The sequence below is a fragment of the Leucoraja erinacea genome, chromosome 1 (genome assembly GCF_028641065.1).
Source record: "Leucoraja erinacea ecotype New England chromosome 1, Leri_hhj_1, whole genome shotgun sequence".
Taxonomy (NCBI): domain Eukaryota; kingdom Metazoa; phylum Chordata; class Chondrichthyes; order Rajiformes; family Rajidae; genus Leucoraja; species Leucoraja erinaceus.
The window spans coordinates 72,560,478-72,583,680 of record NC_073377.1 but is presented as its reverse complement, the minus strand read 5'-3'; the positions used below and the strand labels follow the sequence as shown (position 1 = coordinate 72,583,680).

Sequence of the window (23,203 nt, the reverse complement as noted above, 5' to 3'; positions counted from 1 at the left end):
TGCAGCTCCTCGTTAAACGGAGTAAAGCCACTTTCATTGGAATGATTACACATTTACCCTCCTCACTGAGGCCAAATGTCTACACCTAAAATAAATAGACGCGCCCGCTAACATAGGGACACACTTGCTCACCAGCAAAGATCCTAGAGCTATAAGATCTTTGCTCACCAGCGCTGGCCTTTGGTGCTGGCCTGAGACCACAGACCCACCCGCAGGCCGCGTTACCATGGCAGCCACTCACCGACGCTGCCACATACACAAGCTCAGGGCCGCTTGTTAGACCTCTGCAAAACTTGTCTCGCTTGCTGCCACATAGAACAATGCACACAAGGAAATTAAGCAAGCATATTAATAATTACTAATGTGCCTTTTAACTAGAAGATAACATTAGACAATGTCATTACCACGATATATAATTGTAGTTTATACTCTCCCTCTTCCATCAGTGCAGTAGAGTGATCAATATTTGAATGACGCCGCCCCGAGAGCTGAGGTCATTGCGCCGCCCCGAAGGGGAGGAGCGGCAAGTGTGGGGCTGGAGCATCGCTGCTCAGCTCAGTACAGCACCACAGTGAAGGGCACTGATTGCTCTGTCTCATCCAATTCATTCAACCGCAGTTCGGAAATCTTTCGGGCACTCGGCGGAATCCAAACCACGGTAAGGATTTCGGCTGCTTGATTAGGTATTTCGGGGGTGTCCATGTGTTATTACTACAACAGACTGGGGAATGGGCGAGAGTAGTATTTACCTTTCAATTCTATTTAAAAACGACAAAATTATAGTGCAAAATAGAATAACGATATGAAAGGTCGGCGTGCTGATAGCTTACAAATTGACTAAGGTACAAACAATGAAAATGTAATAAAAATAAGACTGAAAAAAAGTTGAAAATAACCGCTTCATTTTGTCTCTTTCCCAGTACTTTTATTTCTCTTTCCACAAGTGCTGGACAAACTCAGCGGCATTAGGCAGTATCTGTAAAAGAAAATCGACAGACGACGTTTCGGGGATGAGATCCTTTATCAAACCTGTCTATGCGCTTCCCAAATGTTGCCTGACCTGCCGAGTTCTGCCAACATTTTGTGTTTTGCCCAAGATTCCAGCATCTGCAGTTCCTTATGTCTCAAAGAGACAAAGTTAGTTTTAACTTGTAGAGAAAGTTGGGGAAGATGGAAAGGACAAAGGCAATCTTTCTGAAAGGGTTGCCTTGGAGATAAATTGTCGATGAAGTAACCTAGTTGATGGATTAATGAAGGCAGTTAAGGATAATATGGCCAATGGACCTTAACATCTATGAGATGAGGATACAAGCAAGGGAATATAAGAGGTGCAAAATACAGAGCTAAAGTCTGAGGGGAAAAAAAACTAAGTGCTGGGAGTGCTCGGAGGAAACGTAATCTGTGGGAAGATAAATATTTCAGGATAATTACCTTTCAGGGAACTATTATTTGCTGGGATTTTAGTTTTCTCTTGTGGCATGTTTGCTGAATTTTGTTTCTGCCTCACTGTCAGCAAAATAACAATTCTCAGCCTTGTTAACCGTTTTTTTGCTCGCTATTGCCTTGCTTTTTGTCAGATTATCAAATGTTTGTTACAGTGCCCTCCATAATTTTTGGGACAAACCCCAATCATTTATTTATTTGCCCCTGTACGCCACAATTTGAGATTTGTAATAGAAAAAATCACATGTGGTTAAAGTGCACATTTTCAGATTTTAATAAAGACCATTTTTATATATTTTGGTTTCACCATGTAGAAATTACAGCAGTGTTTTTATATCTTATCTGCTCTATCTTATCCCCCCCCCCCCATTTCAGAGCACCTTAATGTTTGGGACACAGCAATGTCATGTAAATGAAAGTAGTCATGTTTAGTATTTTGTTGCATATCCTTTGCATGCAATGACTGCTTTAAGTCTGCAATTTATGGACATCACCAGTTGCTGGGGGTGTCTTCTCTGATGACACTCTGCCAGGCCTGTTGCAGCCATCTTTAGCTTCTGCTTGTTTGGGGGACTAGTCCCCTTCAGTTTTCTCTTCAAAGTATAAGAGGCATGCTCAATTTGGTTCAGATTGGGTGATTGGGGCTTGGCCACTCAATAATTGACCATTTTTTAGCTTTGAAAAACTCCTTTGTTGCTTTAGCAGTATGTTTGGGGTCATTGTCTTGCTGTCAAATGAACTGTTGGCCAATGAGTTTTGAGGCATTTGTTTGAACTTGAGCAGATAAGATGTGCCAAGACACTTCAGAATTCATCATGCTACTACCATCAGCAGTTGTATCATCAATGAAGATAAGTGAGCCAGTACCTTCAGCAGCCATACATGCCCAGACCATAACAACCCCACCACCGTGTTTCACAGATGAGGTGGTATGCTTTGGATCTTGGGAAGTTCCTTCTCTCCTCCGTACTTTGCTCTTGCCATCAACTCTGATACAAGTTAATTTTCGCCTCATCTGTCCACAACACCTTCTTCCAGAACCGTGGTTGCTGTTTTAAGTACTTATTGGCAAACTAACCTGGCCATCCTATTTTTGCGGCTAGCCAGTGGTTTGCATCTTGCAGTGTAGCCTCTATTTCTGTTGAAGTCTTCTGTGGGTAATGGTCATTGACAAATCGACTCCTGAGGAGTGTTTCTGATCTGTCGGACAGGCCTTTGTGGATTTTTCTTTATAATAGCGAATTCTTCTGTCATCAGCTGTGGAGGTCTTCCTTGGCCTTCCAGTCCCTTTGCGATTAGTAAGCTCACTAGTGCTGTCTTTCTTCTTAATGATGTTCCAAACAGTTAATGATGTTCCAAACAGTCCAAACATTAGCCTAAGGTTTGGCTAATGTCTCTACAGGGCCTGTCCCACTTGGGCGGCTTAATCCGTGAGTCCAGAAGAATGCCTGTGACCTTTAAGCTCGAGGGCACTCTCTTGGAAATCCTCGAGCTGGATCGACCGGCCACGTTGAAACCGCGAGCTGCATCGACCGAACTGCGAGCTGCATCGACCGACCACACACACACAGAAAGCGGAGGAACGCTGTCTGTGCGATGAAGAGGAAGGTAAACGGCTGCCTTAGAGTACCGAGGGGGAGTGGAGACACTTTTAAGAAGTATAAAAATTTAGCGGGCATTTTACCTACCGGTACGTCTTCCTAGGTAGTTAAACTCCAATGAGCCAATCAAAATGGCCGGTCAGCGAAGGAGATGGCCTACGGCTGCCCTAGACTGCCTGTAAGTAAATAGCGACCCCACTCCACTGCACTATGAGTGAAAAAGATCCATGCCGACCAAATTTTACTCGTGGAATTTTTTTGTCAATAACCTGAAAGAATTTCTGCGATCTAGCTGAGGCCGCGAGTAGGCGGGAACCTCCCTCGGGCAAGAAGGAGAGATCCAGTCACCTCATAGACCTCCTAGGACCTTGTGTTGACCATGCTGCGAGTTTGAGTCCAGGGCAAACTCTTCTAAACTCACAGCTTAGGTTGCCCAAGTGGGACAGGCCCTTAACAGTTTTATTCTTGTTTCTCAGTCTCATAATGGCTTCTTTGACTTTCATTTGCACAACTTTGATCCTCATGTTGCTAAACAGCAATACACGTTTCCAAAGGTGATAGAAAGACTAGATGCTGAAAACTCTCTTATGCCTGCATTGAGGAGGCAATTAAACACACTTGAGCAACAACAAACACCTGTGAAGCCATGTGTCCCAAACATTATGGTTCCCTGAAATGGGGACGGGGGACTATGTATAAACACGGCTGTAATTTCTACATGTTGAAACCAAAATGTATACAAATAGCCTTTATTAATAAAATCTGACTGTGCACTTTAACCACATGTGATTTTTTTTCTATTACAAATCTCAAATTGTGGAGTACAGAGGCAAAAAATGATCGATCTTTGTCACAAACATTCTTGTCTATGATGTGGCCTTTGACATTAATTTCACCATTTTACTCAAATTTGTTGCCTAAGTGATTCTCTTTGTGTGGCTTACTTTTTGATAGTACATTTAAGATCTCCAATGAAGGCTTATCTTACCACATTAAATTGTCACCATGACCTTTTCCTCTTATCTGAAGATTGCATCATTTGCAGGTGATGGTTATGTTGCACAAACATGCCAATGGGATCTAACTCAACTCTACCTTCATTTTTATTCAATACAAATGGTTTCCATTGATCTGGCCAGTTAATATCCATTTCAAATGTCTTGATCCAGTGCTATCAGTGATGAAGTTTCTGGATTTTGATTCAAAGATGATGGAGATGTGACAACATACGTTGGGGTAGCTTGTAAACAGAGAAAGTGCTGAAAATATTCTGCAAATTGGTCAGCATCTGTGGATAGGTAAACAGAGCTAGCTCTCTGAAAGAAAGATCGTTGATCTAAAATGATTTCACTTCATCTCAGATGTTGCTCAACATTTTGAGTAATTTGAGCATTTTCATTTTCTTGGAATTCCAGTATCCACAATATTTTGCTGTATTATCAAATTGGCATGTGACTTGAACTTGTGACCGGTGGTATTTGTGTTCACTTGGTACCCTTGTTTATGAATGGTAAGGCAAATCAAGGAGGTGCTATCGATCACTTCACTTTTTTGCTGTCAGACTGCCCGTTTGATATCCACTCGTAGATGGAACACAAATTTGCCACCTATTTTGTTCCATTTCCCTCTATTCACAACCACTGCCTTAGAATGTTTCTTCTCACCTATTATCAGGCAACTGAATCATCCTACCAAACCAGAGAGCAGTGCTGAACTACTATCTACCTCTTTGGTGACTCTCGGACTAACCTTGATTGGACTTTGCTGGCTTTTCTTTCCACGATTCCCTTATGTATCTGTACACTATAAGTGACCCGGTTGTAAACATGTATTGTCTTTCTGCTGACTGAATAGCACACGACAAAAGCTTTTCACTGTACCTCGGTACACGTGGCAATAAACTAAACTGAATAATGGACCAAATCGTTTGTGACAATTTACGAAAACTTAATCTGAATGTTCAGTAACGCCTACCCCAAATTTTTTAACATACTCTAAAGTTTACCTTCTAGTCCTTCCGTAACATTGTCCTTCCCTACCTACGATTGCAATCTGCATGGTGCCAACCACCCTCTGAATTAAATTACACCTACCATATAAAAATGTTCTATTGCCACCTTCCAATCCTACAATCTCTAAATGTTCATATTTCATATTCCACTTTCTACAATATATCTTGTACTGTATTGCTTTATTGGAAAAAAATCACCCTTGTCATTACTGACCTCTGAACTACAATCTCCCAAAGTATTTCATATGCTTACTGAGGGTACCTGAAATCTTTATCATTTTAAGTTCCTCCATACGCTTCTTCTTTGCTATCTCTGACATGCTCAGTGCTATAATCTTTCTTAAATCTTGTTAATCTAACTTCCTGATATCTAAAAACAGTAATGTGCTTGTAAGTAATTGGTTGGTGATGTAATGCAAACATTATTTCAGGTGTATATATTGTGAGATCATAGACAAAGTGGTGTTTCATGGGAAATTACTTTTAATGTAGCTATTTTACAAAATCAATAGCTTGCATGAATTGAATGTAGCATGCTAATGAAAATGTAAACAGAATGAGGTAGGGTGCAGAGGATTTAATGAAAGATGTTTAAGGCAAATGTATTTTTTAGTTTTAATAGGTTTGACAAAAGGTGTGTGACTTGTAATGTAACTTGAACATTGGTATAAATTAACACATTTAGATATGCATTGAGATGATAGAATATTTTTCTGGATGAACATCTTTGAATACCACCTTTGGGAGGGGGAAAAAAATAGTTTTCATTAATGTGGAACCTTTCACAAGATGAAGTACTAAAACATTCTTTAGTCTTTGGTGTAAGAAATGCAAGAGTAAATTTTTACAGCAATACGCCACAAACAGGAAATGCATAATCTGTTTTTGTAATTGTTTGAGGAACAAATGTTGGAAAGGTCACCCAGTGTAGTGCCTTCAGATCATTTGCTCAATTTTCTGGGAAGAGTGAAGCACAATGTATAGGTTTGCCTGCTTCACATCATCTTTGTCCCAATGCATCCACATGATCCTATATTAAGCTGTTAATCTGCAATATATGATCAGTCTTTTGAATGAAAGGTTCGACAAGGTTCAATATGGTAGGCTGCTCTGGAAGGTTAGATCACATGGGATCCAAGGAGAGCATAGCTGAATGGATATAATGCATTTTGTTGTCTCTGTACTGTACACTGACAATGACAATTAAAATTGAATCTGAATCTGAGAAAATTGGCTTCATGGAAGGAAGTAGAGGGTGATGGTGGAAGGCGGACTGGTGGCCTGTGACTAGCAGTGTGCCTCGGGGTCCAGTGCTGGGCCTGTTACTGTTTGTCATCTACATCAATGATTTGGATGAGAACATACAGGGCAAGAATAGCAAGTTTGCAGATGATACAAAAGTGGTTGATTTTGCAGATAGCGAAGATGGCTGTGAAAAACTGCAGCAGGATCTTGATTGATCGGCCAGGTGGGTTGAGGAATGGTTGATGAAATGTAATACAGGGAAATGTGAAGTGTTGCATTTTGGGAAGTCTAACGTGGGCAGGACCTACACAGTGAATTGTAGGGTTATGGGTAGTGTTGTAGAGCAGTGGGATCTTGGAGCGCAGGTGCATGGTTGAGTAGGCTGGGATCAGAGGACATGGTATTAAGGTGAAGGGAAAAAGATTTAATTGGAATCTGAGGGGTAACTTTTCACACAAAGGGGTGGTGGGTATATGGACCAAGCTGCCAGAGGAGGTAATTGAGGCAGGGACTATCCCAACATTTAAGAAACAGTTATACAGGTACATGAAAAGGACAGGTTTGGAGGGATATGGACCATACACGGGCACATGGGACAAGTTTAGCTGGGACATGTTGGCCAGCGTGGGCAAGATTGGCTGAAGGCCTGTTTCTACACTGTATCACTCTGACAATGAAATTTGAGCGTGCATGCACGATTATGCTGATTCCACTTCTAACTAAGGTACCAGGTCCAAGATCAGTGCTATGTAAATGATCTCAGATGTTGTGCCTATTGCTCAGTGTTTTTTGTTGCAATGAATGTTGGAAAAATTGGCTATTGTTCCAGTTTCAGACGTCATCCATCCTCTTATGATTGTCATCCTTCGACACTGCCGTAAATAGATCTGGATGGATGTTGGGAAAAGACAATCGGGTGTTGTCTGAAGTGTCCTTAGCCGTGGAAAAATTGCTGTCTTTGCAGTGAAAAAATTGTTGGTACTTCCAAGATGCTTATGTGAATAATATTTACGTGATTGAGGTGAGTGGTCAACATGAGTCGAACTATACCTTAATTATAAATAATCTGAGGAAGCCATGGCTCAGATATATTAATCATCCTTGGAGATAGGTGACGTGCCAGAAAAATGGAGGGTGGCTAATGTTGTGTCTCTATTTAATGTTGTGCCTCTATTTAAGGGCTGCAAGGAAAAGCCTGGGAACTAAGCCTAACATTGGTAGGCAAGTTACTGGATAAGGTATGTATGCATTTGGATAGTCGGGCTGATTAAGGGTGGTTTTACATGAGAGATTGTGTCTTACGAATCTGATAGTTTTTTGAAAAAGTAACCAATAAGATTAATGAGGGCAAATCCGTAGACGTTGTCTACATGGACTTCAGCAAGACATTTGAAAAGATTCTGCATGATAGACTGCTCTGGTGTTAAAATGAGTTATTTTTGTCGGTCCTATTCAAGAAAACTTGATTCAAACTATTGCTGCTAAAATCAATTCTTTATTCTGACAGCGCTGGATAATTCTTTAAACCTCCAACACAGAGTTAGAAACTCTGGAGCAGGTTGAAAGAACTACTGACTTTGGCATAAATGTAACACATTATTTAGGTAAAAGACAATGATGGTACAAAAGGAGTGGCAAACTATTAACCAATCATTATGGTTTACCATACATTTAACTTATTTGCATTAACCAATCAACTAAATCCTTTCCATTGATTGACAACACGTATAGTCACATGATTTTCCCTTTTCCGGCCCCTTTACAACCTTCTTCCCCTCTGTGGTTTCTTCAACCTCTTTGCTCAAAATCATTTTATTTCAATAAAGTAAAACCACAGATATAAAACTAATTCTCAGAGAACACTTCTCAGAATATACACATAATACAGCAATCACACAACACATACACACAAAACATATTTTCACTTTTGGAAAGTAAGTTATTTCTAAAACTTCAGATTTAAACAAAGCCTAATACTTACAATCGTAATTAAAACACAATACACTTCACAATTAATTTCCTTACAACCACTTAGTTAAAATACAGTTACTTATGGATTACAAAGATTTTGTCCCATTCTTACAGTGGTAAAGACTTAAGTTATTTCTAATCACACAATTCCCAACTCCAAGCACACAAATATACTTGTCACGCTTGATTGCTTCTTCCCAAGCTTGGGTCTAATTTCATTGTGTATTACAACCTCCCCCTTCTATCGCTGGAGAAAAAGAATGTAAGGCCTCTTTACAACTTCTTACCAATAGCATTCCACACAGCAATTTGAAGATTACTATATGCAAACCCCAATCGTTTGGCTTAGATCAAAACAGAGTTACTTTCTCAGTCTTCTATAAACATAAGACACCCTTTTGCAAAGCTCACACAACCATCACCTATGCCTTATCTCTTATCCCAACATAAATACATTTAAACAGCACAAACCATCTCACAGACTAGTATCTACCATTGGTGCCTACAACCCACTACCATAAATCCCCTTCATGACACAGCCGAGCTCGGAAGACGTGTCACAAAAGAAGAAGAATGGTGCCCATGTAAACACCAACCTAAACCAAATACAACCTCTGACAGCATGATTATTGCTTCAAAGCAATAAATAAAGATATGCCTATTCAGATCAACATTTCCATGTTATGATAAGCCACCTGTTCTCCTGTGAGTGTTCTTTGTTCGTTATTTCTTTGTGGAGACATGAATTTCTGAAAGCCCCAACTCCAAGCCCTTCTCTTCAAGATTCAAGATTCAATTTATTTGTCATTTGGACCCCTTGAGGTCCAAACGAAATGACATTTCTGCAGCCATACATTACAAACAAATAGACCCAAGACACAACATAATTCACATAAACATCCATCACATTGCTGTGATGGAAGGCCAAAAAAACTTATCTCTCCTCTGCACCCCTGCCCCCCCCCCCCCCCCCCCCCCCCGATGTCAGAGTCAAAGTCAAAGCCCCCGGCTGGCGATGGCGATTGTCCCGCGGCCATTAAAGCCACGCCGGGTGATGCAAGGTCGCACACCGGGTCTAGTTGTTAGAGCCCCCGGCGTGCGCTCGCAGAGTCCCGCGGCCATTCCAAGCCGCGCAGGGCGGTTGTGTAAGGCCCCGCTCCAGGAGCTCTTCAACCCCGCAACTTGGGCGGGAGAAGTCGCCGTTGCGGGAGCCCTGAAAAGCGATCTCCCTCCAGGGACCCGCGGGCCCCCGGTGCCGCTGTCCGCCAGCCCCGCCGTTGCAGCCTCCGAATATCCGGAGGTCGGGCCGCAGCAGTGCTCCACCACAGCTCCACCCGCTCTGGACTCGGCCAGCTCCGCGACGGTGAGTAGTCGGCACTGGAGCCCCCGGTCTTCCTGTTGGAGGCCGCTCCACGTTGCAGCCCCAACGACAACGGAGACCCGACAACGAAAAGGTCGGGTCTCCCGTGCAGGGAGAGATTTAAAAGTTACTCCCCCCCCCCACACACATACCCCAACAAAAAATAACAAAAACTACATAAAAAATAGACAAAAAATAATAAAAACGCAGACAGGCTGCAGAGGCCGTTGCTGACGAGACTCTTGCAACTTAACATAAGTTCCTTAAGAACCTATCATTTGAGCAATTTTATTGTATAATATATCCTCACTGGAAGGTTAGAATGCATGCGATCTAGGGAGAGCCAACTGACTGGAGTGAGAAATGAATTTGTGAAAGGAAGCAGAGCGTGATGGTGGAAGGATTACCTTTTGGACTGGAGACTGGTGACTAGTGGTGTGCCTCAGTGACCGGTGCTGGGCTGTTGTTGTTTGTGGTTTATAGCAGCAATTTGGATGAGAATGTAGATGGCATGATTAGTAGGTAGACACAAAATGCTGAAGTAATAGCCCTGTCCCACGGTACGAGTTCATTCCAAGAGCTCTCCCGAGTTTAAAAAAAAAATCTAACTCTGGGCAAGCACAGAGAATGAACGTAGCGGGTACGTCGGAGCTCGGGGACGTCTCTTAGTGGCTCGTAACGCTAACGGCAGGTACTCGGGAAGACTCGCTAATGGCGGGTAAGCATGGGAAGACTCGTGAGGATTTTTCAAAATGTTGAAAAATGTCCACGAGAGCCCCGAGTACCGACGAGTGGCCATTACCGTAAATCTCTGAGTTCGAATCAGGGCAAATTCGGGAGAACTCTTGGAATGAACTCGTACTGTGGGACAGGGCTTTAACTGAGCAGGTGAGGCAGCATCTCTGGACAGAAGGAATGGGCGACGTTTCGGGACAATAGGTGCAGGAGTAGGCCATTTGGCCCTTCGAGCCAGCACCACCATTCAATGTGATCATGGCTGATCATCCATAATCAGTACCCTGTTCCTGCCTTCTCCCCATATCCTCTGACTCCGATATCTTTAAGAGCTCTCTCTTCAGACCCTTCTTCAGACTGATGTCAGGGCAGGGGATGGTAGGCGGAGACAGTAAGACTATTGGGAGAACTGGGAAGGGGATGGAGGGAGAAAGCAAGAACTATCTGAAGTTTGTAGGTGACATTAAAGTGGATGGTATTGCGGATAGTAAAGGTGGTTATCAAAATTGACAGCAGGATCTTAATTAGTTGGGATAGTGAGCTGGGAAATGTTTAGTGGAGTTTAATTCAAATAAGTGTCAGGTTTTGCATTTTGGGAATTTAAAACCAGGGCAGGACCGTTACAGTGACTGGCAGGGACCTGGGTAGTGTTCTTCAACAGAGCGATCTAGGAATGCAGTTACACCGTTCCCTGAAAGTGATGTCACAGGTAGATCGAGTGGTCAAGAAGTCTTTAGGGTACATTGACCTTCATGGGTATCGAAGTTGGGATGTTATGTTACGGTTGTACAACGTGTTGGTGAGTAGTATTTGAAGTATTGTGTTCAGTTTTAGTTAGGGTCCAGAGGAGATGATTCCAGGAGTGAGTAGGTTAACCTATGATCAGCATTTGTCGGCACTGGGCCTGTACTCGGTGGAGTTTAGAAGAATGAGGGGGTCCTCATTGAAACATACAGAAGACTGAAAGGCTTGGATAGAGTGGATGTGGAGAGGTTGTTTCCACTAGCGGGAGAGTCTTGGACTAGAGGTCATGGCCTTAGAATGAAAGGATGTTCTTTTAGGAAGGAAAAGAGAAGAAATATCTTTAGTCAGAGGGTGGTGGATCTGTGGAACTCTTTGCCACAGAAGGCCGTGGAGGCCAAGTCAGTGGATGGATAGATTTTTGATTAGTACAGGTGACAGAGGTTATGAGGAGAAGGCAGGAGAATGGGGTTAGGAGGGTGAGATAGATCAGCCATGACTGAATGGCAGAGTAGACTTGATGGGCCAAATGGCCTAATTCTACTCCTATCACTTATGACCTTACTCTGCTATAGGAAGAATAGTGTTAAGTTGGAAATAGTTCAGACAAAATTATAACGTTGCTAGAAGTTGAGAGCCTGAGCTATAGGGAGATTTTGAGCAGGTTAGGACTATATTGCTTGGAGCACAGGGGGTCGAGGGGTAATCATAGAGATTTATAAAATAATGAGGGGAATAGACATTGTAAATGCACAGTATTTCACCCAGACTGGAGAATCAAAAACCAACGGATGTAGGTTTAAGATGAGGGGAAAGATTTAATAAAAACCTGAGGGTCACTTGTTCATACATTGGTGGGTATATGGAATGCACTGCCAGAGGAAGGAGGTGAGGCAGATGTAATAACAGTATTTAAAAGTCAGTTGGACTATGGATAGGAAAGGTTCAGAGGGATATGGGTAGTGTGGGACTAGCCTAGATAGCACATCTTGGTCATAGCATGTTGTGCCAAATAGCCTGTTTCTTTGCTCTGTGACTCAAAGTGATAGGTGCTATATTTAAGAGGGAGTTAAGAGCTATAGCTATATTTAAGAGGGAGTTAGATGTGGCCCTTGTGGCTAAAGGGATCAGGGGGTATGGAGAGAAGGCAGGTACAGGATACTGAGTTGGATGATCAGCCATGATGATATTGAATGGTGGTGCAGGCTCGAAGGGCCGAATGGCCTACTCCTGCACCTATTTTCTATGTGCTGCATTTTGGGAGGTTGAAAGCATATATTTAGTCAGTGACAGTGTGGAAACGGGCCCTTTGGCATAACTTGTGCACACCGGCCAACAATGTTCCAACTACACTAGTCCCACCTGCCTGTGCTTGGCCCATATCCCTCCAAACCTGTCCTATCCATGTACCAGTCTAACTGTTTCTTAAACAATGGGATAGTCCCAGCCTCAACTACCTCCTCTGGCAGCTTGTTCCATACACACACCACCTTTTGTGCGAAAAAAATTACCCCTCGGATTCCTATTAAATTGTTTCCGCTTCACCTTGAACCTATGTTCTCTGGTCCTTGATTCCCCTACTCTGGGCAAGAGACTGTGCATCTACCCGATTTAATGGCAAGATCCTTAACAGCATTGATGTACCATGTGGTCTGGGGGATCCACGTGCATAGCCCATTAAAAATGGCAACACGTGTAAATAGAGAGGTAAAAGGGGATCTTATTGAAACATATAAGATTATTAAGCGTTTGGACACACTAGAGGCAGGAAATATGTTCCCAATGTTGGGGGAGTCCAGACCATAGTTTAAGAATTGGTAAGCCATTTAGAATGGAGATGAGAAAAAACGTTTTCACACAAGAGTTGTGAGTGTGTGGAATTCTCTGCCTCAGAGGGCAGTGGAAGCTGGTTCTCTGGATGCTTTCAAGAGTGAGTTAGATAGAGCTCTTAGGGATAGCGGAGTTAAGGGATATGTAGAGAAGGCAGGTACGGAGTACTGATTGTGGATGATCAGCTATGATCACATTGAATGGCAGTGTTGGCTCGAATGGCTGAATGGCCTACTCCTGCACCGATTGTCTATTGCCTATTGTAAAGAAGGTATGTGGTATGCTTGCTTTTAGTGGTCATGGCATTAAGTACAAGTTAGGAAGGGTCGAGCAATAGCAGTAAGGCTTCATGTGGAATATTGTGTGCAGTACTGGAAGGATGTGGTGGCTTTGGAGAGGGCGCGGAAAATGGTTACCAGTGTGCTGCCTGGATTAGAGGGTATTTGCTTTAAGGAGTGGTTTGACAAAACTTGAATTATTGTCTCTAGAGTATCAGAGGTTGTGGGGAATAGCTGATAGAATTGTAGAAAATTATAAGAGGCACAGATCATCAGGCAGTCAGAATCTTTTTTTCCTGGGTTTAACTGTCACTGACTAGAGGGCATGGCTTTAAGGTGAGGGAGGGATAATTTAAAGCTGTGTGGGGCAATTTATTTAAATTTTATTATTTTTTTTTTTTAATCCAGAGATTGGTAGTTGAAGCAGATATGATAGTGGCTTTGAGGTTTTTAGATGGGTGCATGCTGATGCAGAGAGTGAATGGATATGGATCATGCGCAGTCGGATGAGATTCATTTAATTGGGCATCATGTGCGGCACAAAGATTGAGACTGAGGGGCTAGTTCCTGTTCTGTACTGTTCAATGTTTTATGTTCTCTTTGCAGAAATGGCAGAAACAAAGTCTAGTAGATAAAATTTGAAAGGATGGACATTTTAAATTAAAACAAATATGAAAGTGAAACGTTACTGCACCGTATTGCTGAATTATGTTTTCATTTGTGAATGATTCTGTTTAGTATAATTTAAGTTTTGTTCATTTAAGATAATTTATTAGTTTGAGTGAATTTACTTTCTGATCTTTGCAGGAAAACTGGAACTACTTTGAATATTTCAGTCTGTCATACAAATATAAGTGTTCAGAAATGCCACGTTCAAAAGGTGAAGCAGATTATTCATCTGAAATATCATCAGAGATTTCATATCTTGATGAATTGACCATCTCGCATAGGAGACATCTTGGTGAAAATGATGGCTACCCTGATGCTATTTACATGATTTCGGCTAGCATATTTCAGAACATACATAATGAGAAACCTCTTTCTAGGAGGCTTGTACACTATAACAATGATCTCAAGCCATCTATTCCACAAATGAAAGATGACAAACTGCAACGTTCAGTGTACGACCTGGCCTTCAGTGCTCTGAAGTGTAAGTAAAACAAATAGGTTGATTTTTGTTTAAAAGCAATTGATTAATTTATGAAAAAAAGTAATAATGCCCCTGTCCCACTTAGGAAACCTGAACCGAAACCTCTGGAGACTTTGCGATTCCCGGAGGTTTTTGTCAGTCTCCCTACCTGCAACCTCCGGGAACCGCACGGAAACCTTGGGTGGGGCGCAAAGTTTCTAGAGGTTTCCGTTCAGGTTTCCTAAGTGGGATAGGTAACCATCAGAAAAGATGTTGGTTGGAAATAATAATTAAGGGAAATGTTACAAACAGGAGGATGGAGAATAAATCCAGTCAAGGTGTAACACCCTACATCTGTGGAGACTGTGGATTTAACTACAAACAGACAACAGTTTTAGGAGCCTCCATAATATAAGAATAATGTGGTCAAATTGTAGCATTAATGGACAAGATTAAACAATGTTAATATTGTGTTTCTTCTTTTGATCTTGGAGAAATGTATAGCTTCATTCTTGAATAAGCAAAAGTCTAGAGAATATCAAGGTATTCAAAATACAGAATAAAGCTAGGAAACCTGTAACAAAATGACATCCACCATAATAGCACCGGAAGCACCAGGGGATTATTTTTCTCATGGGGATTTATCAAATGGAAACCCTAGCCATAGCTGGAAGTTAATGGTTGATAAGTCATGAAAATTGAGAGGAAATTTATTGAAATCATAATTGGCTGAACCAATCGAGCTTCTGGTCAAAATAACTGCTCCAGACAGTAATGGGGGACTCATTAATGCTAACGACATTGAATATCAATGGTAGTTAGTTAAATATCTTTGCTGGAAATAGCCATTGATATTTTTGTTGCACAAAAGCCATTAATCTCATTTGCCCAAATGTTTTCTGAATCTTGCCACATGTAGCCCATGATTCAAGATTCAAGATTCAATTTAATTGTCATTTGGACCCCTTGAGGTCCAAACGAAATGCCGTTTCTGCAGTCATACATTACAAACAAATAGACCCAAGACACAACATAATTTACATAAACATCCATCACATTGCTGTGATGGAAGGCCAAAAAAACTTATCTCTCCACTGCACTCTTCCCCCCCCGGCCATTAAAGCCACGCCGGGTGGTGCAAGGTCGCACACCGGGTCTTGGTGTTAGAGCCCCCGGCGTGCGCTCGCAGAGTCCCGCGGCTATTCCAAGCTGCACGGGGCGGTGATGTCAGGCCCCGCTCCAGGAGCTCTTCGACCCCGCAACTCGGGCGGGAGAAGTCGCCGTTGCGAGAGCCCTGAAAAGCGGTCTCCCTCCAGGGACCCGCGGGCTCCCGGTGCCGCCGTCAGCCAGACCCGCAGTTGCAGCCTCCGAATCTCCGGAGGTCGGGCCGCAGCAGCAGCAGCGCTCCACCAACGCTCCACCCGCTCTGGACTCGGCCAGCTCCGCGATGGTGAGGTGAGTCGTCGGTACCAGAGTCCCCGGTCTTCTCCTGTTGGAGGCCGCTCCTCGTTGCAGCCCCAACGACAATGGAGACCCGACAAAGAAAAGGTCGGGTCTCCCGTGCAGGGAGAGATTTAAAAGTTACTCCCACCCCCCCCCCCCCCCCCCCCACACACACACCCCAACAAAAAACAACAAAAACTACATAGAAACATAGACAAAAAATAATAAAAACACAGACGGGGTGCAGAGGCCGCTGCTGACGAGAGTCGCACCGCCTACCGTATAGCACTTCATTTGCTATTGGGACTGGTATCTGTCTGCTTGATCTTGTAAATCTATAACACATCTACTCTGCTTTCTTGCTCGGAGGAGAACAATACCATCTCCAGTGTAACGTTGAACCATTATGACTTGAATCATTCTAGTAATTTTTTTTAGTACTCTCTCGGAGCTTCACATCATTCTTAAAGTGTGACAGGAATAAGGTGTGATGCATGTTTGTGATGTAACCAATATTCTATAAATGTTCAACATTGCTTCTCAAACTCGCATCCCATGTGGTTTTCTAACCATGCTCTCAATATACTGTCATGGATTTATGCATATACTGATTTACAAATGTTTCAAAAGCTATTTTTTGCAATAAGTAATAGCACAACACTTTTCTGTGCATAGGATTACACTACAATGAAATTTCCTAATGCATTTCAAACGTAGAGTCACAAAGTGATACAGGCCCTTCGGCCCAACTTGCCCACACTGGCCAACATGTCCCACAGCTACACTAGTCCCACCTGCCTGCGCTTGGTCCATATCCCTTCCTTAAATGTTGGGATAGTCCCAGCCTCAACTACCTCCTCTGGCAAGCACATTCCATACACACACCACCCTTTGTTTGATAAAGTTACCCCTCAGATTCCTATTTAATCTTTTCCCCTTCGCCTTGAACCTTTGTCCTCTGGTCCTCGATTTCCCCTACTCTGGGCAAGAGACTCTGTGCATCTACCTGATCTATTCCGCTCATGATTTTATGCACCACTATAATATCTCTCCTCATCCTCCTGCAATCCAAGGAATAGAGACCCAGCCTTTCCCTATAGCTCAGACCCTCTAGTCCTGGCAACAACCTCGTAAATCTTCTCTGAACCCTTTCAAGCTTGACAATATCATAGAAACATAGAAAATCTTTCCTATAACATGGTGCCCAGAACTGAACACAATCGTCTAAATGCGGTCTCACCAACGTCTTATACAACTGCAACAAGACCTCCCAACTTCTATACTAAACATCTTGTTCAATGTGTGAATTTGTGATTAATCGAAGGTTTAAGAATTTATTTTGTCCTGTCTGCCAGACCCTGTATATTTGTCTTGTTCCCAATCTAGTCTGAACATTGAATCCCCAAAACGATGAGCTGCCAGGCATGTCCCTCGCAACCACATTTCCCCAATGGCCACAACATCATAGTCCCAAGTACCGATCCAGGCTCTACGTTCATCTGCTTTCTCCACAATACTCCTTGCATTGTAATAAACACACCAGCCCATCAGCATCGCCATACTCGTTATCTCTCCCTGCCTGTCATTCCTTTGAGACTTGCTGGTCCTAACCCCGACCTAGCCCTCACTTGTTCCAATTTCTGACAACCTACTCTGGTTTCCACCCCCTTGCCTCTTTAGTTTAAACCCTCCCACGTAGCATTAGCAAGCCTCCTTGCAGAGATATTGGTCCCCCTCCATTCAGATGCAACCCTCTTGTATAGGTTACCTATGCCCCAGAAGAGATCACGGTGGTCTAATAATCTGAATCCCTGCCCTTGAACCAAATCCTGACCATACATTCATCTGTTTGAATTAGATTTTTTTTTTTCTCACCGACTTTCTCCTGCACAATAGAAAATGGGTGTAGATCATGCTTTAGTTTCTTCATGGTTTTTTACAGTGAATGCATTTTTTTTGAGGAGATAGAATTGAAGGTTACTCCAGATAGCATGGTGATTTTCCATAACCTTTTCACCTTTGAGCCATCATCCTGCAATTGTAGTATTCTGCTATTTTAATAAACAATTTGAGAGCTTTCCACTATCTTTTTGAAACATATTTTCTTTCTGATATCATTTTTAATTTACCCATGAGTAATTTAAATTAATGTTTGCCTGTTCTATTAGTCTGATACTGATACCAGGGCCGAAGATAGGGCTTTAAACAAAATAGTGGAGGAATGGGGTCAACAAATTGGAAATGTATGGATAGACTTAAAGGGAAGGAGGCAGGTTTACTGAATTCTCCAGAGGTAATAGGACAGAAAGTTTAAGAAGGGATAAGAGTTTAAGGTCAGGCAAAATTGGAACCAATGTGAGAAGAGGGGTGGTGAATACTGAAATAAAGGTGTTTGTTATCTTTGAATGCACGCAGTATACGGAACAAAGAGGATGAGCTGAGAGTGCAGTTAGAAATTGGTAGGTACAATGTTGTGGGCATTGCGGAGACATGGTTGAAAGATGATCGGAGCTGGGAGTCTAATATCTTATATGTCCTATCGAAAAGGCAGACAGGTCGGCGGAAGGGTTGGGGTAGCTCTGCTGGTAAGGAATGAAATTCAGTCCTTAGCAAGGGATGACATAGGATCAGAAGATGTAGAATCATTGTGGGTAGAGCTAAGAAACGGCAAGGTTAAAAATACCCTGGTGGGAGTTATTTGTAGGCCTCCGAACATTAGACAACAACAGACAACAGACATTAGGTTCAGGAGTAGGCCATTCGGCCCTTCGAGCCAGCACCGCCAATCAATGTGATCATGGCTGATAATCCACAATCAGTACCCCGTTCCTGCCTTCTCCCCATATCCCCCAGACTCCGCTATCTTTAAGAGCCCTATCTAGCTCTCTCTTGAAAGTAGCCAGAGAATTGGCCTCCACCGCCCTCTGAGGCAGGAGGTAGGGTATAAATTACATCAGGAGATACAATTGGCATGTAAGAAAGGCTTTATTACATTAGTCATGGAGGATTTTAATATGCAGGTAGACTGGGAAAATCAGGTTAGATTTTCTGGATCCCAAGAGAAGAATTTGTAGAATGGCAATGAGATGGCTACTTTAGAGCAGCTTATCAAACCTACTGGGGGGTAAAAGCAATTCTGGAATTGATATTGTGTAATGAACCATATGTGATTATAGAGCATAAGGTAAAGGATCCCTTAGGAGGAAGTGACTATGATATGATAAAATTCAACCTGCAGTTTGAGAGGAAGAGGAAGCAGCTGATCTCTCAATATTACTATTGAGTATATGTGACTTTAGGGACATGAGGGAGGAGCTGGCTAAAGTTGATTTGAAAGGGACTCTAGCCAGAATGACGATGGAGCAGCAATGGCAGAAGTTTTTGGAAATAATTCAGAAGATGCAGGATCTTTTCATCCCAAAAAGGAAGAAAGATTCTAAGGGGAGAATGAGGAGACCGTGGCTGACGTGGGAAGTCAAAGACAGCGTAAAGCTAAAAAGAAAGCCTTAGATATTTGCAAAGATTAGTGGGAAGCTGGAAGGTTGGGAAACGTTTGCAAAACAAACAGAAATAAACTAATAAAAAGGCAACACGGGGAGAAAAGATGAAATTTGAAGGTAAGCTGGCCAAAAGCCAAAAGAAGATAGCAAAAATATCTTCAGGTATATAAATAGTACAAAGAGGTAAGAGTTGGACCGCTGGAAAATGATGCTCAAGTAGTGATAATGGGAAATGAAGAAATGACAGATGAATTGAATAATTATTTTTCAGTCTTCACAGAAGACATTAGCTTCACAGAAGACATTAGCAACGTGCGTGAAATTCAAAAGAGTCGGGGGGCACGGCAAAGTTTAGTGGAGTGGCTATATTACCAAGGAAAAGATGCTTGGGAATCTGAAAGGTCTGAAGGTGGATGTCCCCTGAATCAGATGTACATCACCCCAGGGTTCTGAAAGAGGTGTAGTCAGAGATTGGAGACGAGAATCACTAGAGTCAAGAGTTTTTCGTTTTAGAAATACAGCGTGGAAATAGGCGCTTTGGCTCTCCGCGTCTGCGCCAACCAGCGATCTCCACACACTAACCCAATCCTACACGTACTAGGGACAGTTTACAATTTTACTGATGTCAATTAACCCACAAACCTGAGTGGGAGGAAACCGGAGTACCAGGAGAAAAACTACGCAGTTCCCAGGTACAATGAGCAAACTCCGTACAGACAACATTCGTAGTCAGGAACAAACCCGGGTCTCTGGCTCTGTAAGGCAACAACTCTACTTCTGCGCCACAGTGCAGCTAAGGGGGGCGCTGTTCTGGCAGCAGCCATGTCAGCAGTGCGTCAGTTTTTCAACTTTTTTTATTTTTTAGTATGTTTTTAAAGTGTGTATTTAATGTTTTTTTTTGTGTGTCTGTGTGGGGGATGGTGTGGGGGGGTTAAGGGGGAAACCGCTTTGGTCGCCTCCTCCATGGAGAGGTGACTTTTTCCAGGTCGCCTCCCCCGTGGCCTAACATCAAGGATTGGCGCGGCCTTTGCCGGAGACGTGCCTGGGGCTTCAGCGGCGGGCGCAGCGTGGACTCTCGGCGTGGAGCGGGTGAGCCCTCGCTGGAGGGGAGTGCTCCGTTTCGCTGGCCCGGGGCAGCCGGCAGCCTGAAGTCGCAGCCTGAAGCAGCGGTCTGCAGAGCTCCAGCTGGTGCGGCGTCTACAGCCCGGGATCCCTCGTGGGGGACCCGGGGGAGGAAGAAGCCATCACTGCCGGCCCGCGGCCAACTTCTACCGCGGGGCCGGCATGAACTTACCATCACCCCTGGAGGGGAGCTTCGACCGCCGGCCCTGCAGTCTACGGTGCTTCTGGCTGCGGCGGGGACTTTAAATCTTGACCGCCAGCCTGCGGCCTACAACAATCTAAAGCCGCGGTCTCCGGTGAGGAAGAGCCGATCCTGGACTGACTCTGGACTCTGGTCCTGTCCACGGGGGGGAAATGGAGGAGGACTGGCCAAATTTTTGTGCCTTCCACCACAGTGATGAATGCTGTGGTGGATGTTTGTGTTACATTTTGGGTGTTCTTTATTATTGTATTGCTGCTGACAACCCAACCCTTGCCGGGTCACTGCTCGTGCGGTCGACCGGTAGGTGCAGAGAGTAGCTTTGAATGTTTGTCTCTTCGTTGATTGTGTCTCTTTCTTTTTTTTTTAAAAAGCTACTGTAATGCTGTGGCGGCTCCTAAGGGTCGTCCCATTATACTGCCGAACCCCTCGGCACAGGAGTGGTGCAGTCCGGAGGCGGTCCTTAGCCGGAGGGTATAAAAGGCAGGGTTTGGGTGCCATCTTTACCTGGTTTCGTCTTCCCCTGAACCGGGAGGAAATAAAGTATAGTGCTTCTCAAACTGCGGACTACTTGTCTCATTTGAGACCCACGCACTACATTGGTGACCCCCGACGCTCCATTGGCATCATGATGGAGACAGAACAAAGCCCTACCTCCTCGCACGCCTGCCCGACCCTATCTCTGGACGCGGTCTCCGTGAAACTGCCCAGCTTCTGGACCACACGGCCGCTCATCTGGTTCCAGCAGGCGGAGGCCCAGTTCAACCTGCGGGGCATCACGGTCGGTGCCACCCGCTTCTATTACCTGGTGGGAGCCCTCGACCAGGACGCGGTGGATTATCGGACTGCAGCCCCCCCGGACAATGATAAATATCTCCCTGAAACAGCTCCTGCTCCAAAATTACGGACTAAGTAGGATGGAGCGGGCAAATATGGGGGGCCTGGGCGACCGGCGGCCAAAAAGGAAATGGTGGCGTTATTAGACGGGCACACGCCGTGCCTGTTGTGTTGAATATACTTACCTGCATCTGCTGCCGGCCTACATTAGGTTGCAAAAACGCCTCGTTTGCTGATCTTCGGGCCCTCGGGAGGCGCGCCGACGCCATGTGGTTGGCGCGCCCTGATGACGTGAGCGCGCTGGGCGTCAGCAGAGACGAGGTCGCGCTCAGGTCGACGCGCCCGGATAAAACGCGTAGGCACGCCGGTGACGTCAAATGGAACCCCGATGACGTCAGCCAGCAGCTCCCGATTTCCTCCGGTGGGGCGGGGGAGCTGTGGAAAGAGTGACAGCTCCAGCTCGATTACCCCCAGCGGCAGTGCAGGATACTGCACCTGCAGTCCAAGCAAGCTGCAGGCACCACCAGCAGGAGCAGGCAAGCTCCAAATAGCACAAACACAAGGAGTGGTGCTATTTCCATCAGCGCTGGGGTGCTGCAGCACGAAATGCCGCCAGCCATGCACGTTCCCGGGAAACGCCTGGGCCGGCTGCCAATAGTCCCCGCGGTGGCCGGCAAATTCACCGCCTTTTCGCTTGGGATCGGCGCTCCGGGACTCGCTTCCTCGTGGATACAGGTGCGGAGCTCAGCGTCCTGCCCCCTTCGCTGGCCGACATTCGTTCCGGTAAGCGGGGGCCCATCCTCACCGCGGCGAACGGCAGCCCCATCCGCACCTATGGACTGCGCATGGTTCCCATAGTGCTCGGCTCCTGCATTTTTCATGGAACTTTTAGACGTCTCCCAACCATTGGATTTTCTCCGGACGCAGGTGGACGTTCATTTGGTCAACGCCATACAATGGAGCCTTTTGGGTCAACCGGTGGGACGGCCACTGCGTCCGTGGACATACGTCTTGGCTGCGTTCCCGGACATTCTCACTCCGCAGTTTCATTCGGCAACCCCCAGCCACGGAGTTGTACATTATATCCCGACTACCGGCCCACCCCTCCATGCACGAGCACGACGACTGCCACCAGATAAACTGCGTCTGGCACGGCGGGAATTCCGCACGATGGAGGCCTTGGGGATCGTCCGCCCTTCGAGCAGCCCTTGGGCGTCCCCACTCCACATGGTCCCTAAGTCAAGTGGGGGGCTGGCGACCTTGTGGGGATTACCGACGGCTGAACGCTGCAACAACAGCGGATCGATACCCCGTACCCCACATCCAGGACTTCACGGCCCATTTGGCTGGGGCCACATTTTTGTGGGAATAAAGGGGGCCTTTTCTAGTTAGCTGCTGGTGACTAACGGTGTTCCGCAGGGGTGGGTACTGGACCCGGTACTCTTCAAGTTGTATATCAATGATTTAGATGTGGGAATGGAAGGCTTTGTAGCAAAGTTTGCGGATGATAGGTGAGGGGCAGGTAGTGTAGAGAAAGCTGGCATTTTGCAGAAGGACTTGAACAGGTTGGGAGAGTGAGCAATGAAGTGGTAGATGGACTAAAGTGAGGAGTCACAGCATTTTGGTAGTTGGAATAAAGGTGTAGACTATTTTCAAAATGGAGAGAGGATTCAGAAATCGGAGGTGCAAAGGGACTTGGGTGTGCTGGTAACTACCAAAATGCATTAGTAAGGAAGGCAAATGCAATTTTAGCATTTA

The 23,203-nt window shown here is 44.6% G+C and overlaps 1 protein-coding gene across 4 annotated transcripts in view; it reads left to right on the top strand.

Moving 5' to 3' along the window:
• The first annotated feature begins 493 nt into the window (after positions 1–493).
• The window catches only part of LOC129698192 (putative methyltransferase NSUN7), a 98,207-nt gene continuing 75,497 nt past the window's right edge, over positions 494–23,203 (top strand). For 2 of the 4 annotated variants that reach the window (XM_055637171.1, XM_055637149.1), the window contains exons 1-3: positions 494–658; positions 7,130–7,321; positions 14,023–14,365. In XM_055637171.1, coding sequence (XP_055493146.1) covers positions 14,080–14,365 — 286 coding nt within the window. In that variant the 5' untranslated portion in view covers positions 494–658; positions 7,130–7,321; positions 14,023–14,079. Of the gene's footprint in view, positions 659–7,129; positions 7,322–7,479; positions 7,539–14,022; positions 14,366–23,203 lie in introns of all 4 variants that reach the window. The other 2 variants (XM_055637157.1, XM_055637164.1) reach the window with 2 other exon arrangements.